This window comes from Priapulus caudatus, unplaced genomic scaffold (genome assembly GCF_000485595.1).
Source record: "Priapulus caudatus unplaced genomic scaffold, Priapulus_caudatus-5.0.1 Scaffold4490, whole genome shotgun sequence".
Lineage (NCBI taxonomy): Eukaryota > Metazoa > Priapulida > Priapulimorpha > Priapulimorphida > Priapulidae > Priapulus > Priapulus caudatus.
The window spans coordinates 5,992-10,474 of NW_014581551.1; the positions used below are offsets into that span (position 1 = coordinate 5,992).

At 41.0% G+C, this 4,483-nt stretch overlaps 1 protein-coding gene across 2 annotated transcripts; it reads right to left on the reverse strand.

Annotated features, from left to right (window-relative positions):
- Nucleotides 1-604: 604 nt before the first annotated feature.
- Nucleotides 605-4,093, reverse strand: LOC106819793 (glucoside xylosyltransferase 1-like). Of its 2 annotated transcripts, XM_014824378.1 has the most exons (7): nt 3,907-4,093; nt 2,623-2,797; nt 2,341-2,469; nt 1,970-2,162; nt 1,630-1,779; nt 1,275-1,447; nt 605-950 (listed from the first exon to the last, which is right to left on the reverse strand). In XM_014824378.1, the coding sequence occupies exons 1-7, from the start codon at nt 4,077-4,079 to the stop codon at nt 789-791; spliced, it is 1,155 nt and encodes a 384-aa protein (XP_014679864.1). In that variant the 5' UTR covers nt 4,080-4,093; the 3' UTR covers nt 605-788. The 2 variants fall into 2 exon arrangements, with proteins under 2 accessions (XP_014679864.1, XP_014679865.1); XM_014824379.1 differs by lacking the exon at nt 2,341-2,469.
- Nucleotides 4,094-4,483: the final 390 nt, after the last annotated feature.

Genomic DNA, 4,483 nt, shown 5'->3' on the forward strand with positions numbered 1-4,483 from the left:
ATAAGCAGGGAATGAACTTCTCAAATAATAAATACTACAACACTGCATACATATATAAATCACTGTTCAAGTAAACTAGCCGATACAAAGGTAGTCTGATTCATACTATTATTGCTGGAGAGGAAAAGGCTACGATCAGCGATTGTTTATTTTGTGATTGTCGTTAATAACTGCACAAGCAAAGTTTGCAACACACCCAATGTATGTCTTAACTTGAGAGCTGGACCTTACTTAAAACCTTCATATGTCTTTGAACTCTCTTCACACTATCAACGTGTGATCGATAAACCTCCTGAATGGACTTATCCATCTGAGCATTAAGCACATTCCCTTGAATATTGCTGGTACGTCCGTCATCCTAGACCAGTTTTTAACTGAGTTTCATGCTTACATGCCAGCGTTTTCAGAATGCTACAATCACCATGTTGATTAGCTAGATCTACCTGTCATTCGCTCCAGGCAGATGGGTCCAGGGTTCTCCAAGAGCACTTATAGCCTGGCGGCCCGCCAGGCTATCGTCGAGCCCCGCCATCCTAAAATGCACCCGCCACTCTAAATATCATAGCCGCCATGCTAAATATCATAGCCCCCGGACCCCCTTATAGCCTTCGGCGATTTGCAACTAGGACCGTAAAGGCAGCATCCGCCATGCTATAATGAAAAAGCTTGGAGAACCCTGGGGTCAATGAAATCCCATGAAAGTAGCAGCATTCATTAGGTAAGAAAGGCAGGGTGTAGTCCTCCATGATTCCCTTGATGACTAGTGCACTACTGTCACACAGCTGTCACTAGCTGCCAGGGTACTTGGAAGCTCTCGACTGCCGTATGGTTTCGTTCAGCCTCTGTGTGAACACATGCCTCACCTTACCACAGTTGGTATTCGCCAGCCTACTAAGATTTCTCTCAATCGGGTCCAGCAAGCTCCTCTCAAGGTCATCTCCAAACTTATACTGAAGAAGAAAGCAAACTGCATTTGGAAACGTACCAGAAAGTGCCATGCATTACACATATTGCAGAATTGATCACCTACTGCCATCTGGTGATGAGTTCAAACCAATGACATTACACACTGACAAAGACAACAGATTGTTTCCCAAAACTGTCACCTTATTAAAGATGTAAAGAGGTAGGACTTACCTGGAAATTATAAGATAGAACACGTATAACAATAGCAAACAATTACTAACAACAATTGTAACAAGTTAAGCAAGGTGACACTCACAGTTCATCAACACATAGCTTGTAAAAATGCGATACAAAGTTCTTAGACTAACCTGGAGCATTGCCTGGTATACAGTTTTGAATACCATATGTTTTTCCAAGTGGAATGCGCTGCGGACACCATGGACGACGGAGGCGCCTCTATCTTGGGCTGACTGGCACACCATGCGGTACACACAGTGATCCGAGCGAAAGTTCCATTCGCACGGATACACGTACAGCTTTTCTGCAGCCAATAAAAATGCCTTGAGGTCACTACTAATTATGTACATAACACCTTAACGACTACCTAACCTGCACAGCTTTTTAAAATATCTCACAATTTTATCTCGGGATTCATTCTACGTTGAAATGCGACTTACAGATGGCTAGCCGTTAATATAAGGTAAAGTGCATTCAACTTGCTACCTGGATAGAAGCTGAATAGGATATTGATGAGGTCTTGATCACCCCAGGTAATGTTGTGTCTGTACTTGAAATAGTACTGAGTGATTTTCCTCGTCCAACCGAACTGTCGCATCTGTGTTAAGTTCATGAGCATCACACCTGAATTAACACCTGCAAAAAAGCAGCATTACTTGTGTTTTTAACATCAGTGCTTGAGAATTGACAGGAAGATAGAAGGAAAAACCAAACTAGTTAAATAATAATAATTAGCTATGTACATCTATGATATATCACTGATGAACAGGTAGTAGTAATTCACTAGAGAAAAGAAACAAGTAGCATCTCAGAACACAGTGCACACCTAGCTTGCCATAATACGGATGCCGCGCGAATCGGTTGTACCAGCCAATACCAGCATCCTCTTGCTCCTGAGTAAGTGCTGCCATCTGGCTAGAATTCATTAGATTAAAGAAATTCCAGAGATCATCAATTGGACGGAGAAACAAAGTGTCTGTGTCAACGTAGAGGATAGCATCGACTTCCGCCAGCATCTCCTGCAATTACAAAAAAAGTGCAACATTGATGGAAACCTGTCATTAATAGCAAAAGGCTAGTATGTGATGATGTTACTATATCTTTCAATTTAAACTTTACTTCCAATGAATACTTTGACAGACACTCGCAAAGCTAAATCACTCAAAAGTGTCTGCTTGATGGATTACGCATACTTACAGGCAGGAATAGTCTCTGCGCGGCACACAACTTAAACAAACTTCGCCACTGGCTTCCTCTATCTGCTGGAAATGATACTTTACTGACATTGTACTGAAATCTCCCACTGTCTGATTTCCACTTTTCAAGCTGGCGAAGAAAAACGAAATGCAGTACATCTCAGAATAGTAACAGAAAATGAGTAAAGGCTATGCACACTTCAACAGAAATGACGGAGGATGAATGCGTGCGTGTCGTCGTCCGTAATTTGCAACACTGTTCAAAGTGTATGTGGTTTCTTACCTCAGTGTTAAAGGTGGCGATCAGTTCTGGGTCAGTGATCACATGGAGGGAAAGAGGAGCTCTTGTGAAAAGCACTGCTGACTTTACCATGACAAGTGACTCTTCCACACGATCCTTACCACAGACGACAAACGCCAGATGTATGACATCATCCGAGTTCACTCTCACAACGTGACTGAAGGTAAAATACCATTTATCAGTGTAATCACAGCCAACAGCATTGGCCCGAATCCTAACCGGCCAGACAACTTGTGCGAGCACCATCTATCAACAATCAGAAATTTCAACATGATAGAATATGCACCATGACCGCAGTATATGGTACAGCAGTCTCACAAAGCGCACAAGGGCTAAGCTGCAGGTGTGTCAAAATATAGCCATTAGAGGTGTTCTCAACCTAGGTACTAGAGCACACATAAGTGCTAGAGAGTTCAAGGCTGTAAATTGGGTACCTGTAGAGTTCAGGGTAATACAACTAAAGGTCAATAGGGTTTTTAAAATATTACATAATCTCGGCCCACAGTATATGACAGAAGGTTTCATGTTAACGTCAGAAGTCCATAGTTTCTATACAAGGAAAGCTGAGATGTCTATTTTTAAACCGAGGGTGGGAAGCAGTGGGAAAAACTCTTTTACTTATACTGCAATTGAAGCTTGGAACTCTCTACCACAGCAAGTTAGGACAAATTCTGTTTATTCTAGTTTTAAGTATAATGTTAATAAATGTCTGATAGAATGGGTAGAAACATTAGAGGCAGAGGAGTTTGATTGATGATTTTTGCTACAAGAAATCAGTTGAAATTAGGCATAAGAAAAGTTTGTATCGTCTTATGACAATGTACCATTGTATGACCAGTTAAAACTACAAATTTGTATATTATATTGTAAATTGGTTAGTGCTGATAGTAGTGTAATTGTTAGATTCAAGGCATAGCAAAACAAGGACCACAATCACGTGACAATGTAAATAAGTGTGCTAGTCTAGCTCTAGTACTATAGCCCGCTTACATTAACTGCCGCTGCCAGCGGCAGTTAATGTAAGCGGGCTATAGTACTAGAGCTAGTGGATTATGTAGTATGTATTGTTGTATATGATGGATAATTGTCTTAATATTATAAATAAATAAATTAAAAATTAAAAATTAAAATAAATAATAACTTGCTTCACTGACAGTTACACTGTACTCAGTCATAATCACTTTGTGTTTACTTTACTGTGTATATTTACACTCGGTCTTTCAAAGTATGACGATTTCTTAAAAAGTTTAGAATACCAAACCGTACCTGTTCATGTGGTTGTGGGACAAGAATATCGAGTTATTTGAGATGGCATGCCGAGAAACTCGTCCCAGTAATTGCCGTAGCTGTCGTGTTCCAGTCTCTTTCGTCATAGACATTATAAAAACTATGCATATTGCACTGATTGCTGCTACGGCTAACCTCAACCCAAACTTCATTGTTACCTCTATGTCATAGTAATATAATGTAAAGAACTTAGACAGCTGATTTGATTACAACAACAAACTTTCTGTGGGAGCTTGAGGTAGGTTTTCTGGTTTTCATCTTTTCATGTAAATAGCCGATAGGTGGCAGGGTAGGTGGTGACGTCACGTCATGTGGCCGCTAACATTGCAAACTGCTAGACGGGTACTCGGTCCCACCTATCGGCTTAGGGTTAGGGTTAAGGTTAGGGTTAGGGTTAGGGTAATCGAGTAATTGAGGTGGGAGCGAGTACCAGTCTATTCAAACTGCATGCAGCGCCCCCTTCCCACACTCAGTAGAATTGGCAGCCGGCTGAAAGGTGCGATAGGATATGTTTACTAGGCACTTTGGATATGACTACTAGGCACTTAAAAAAAAC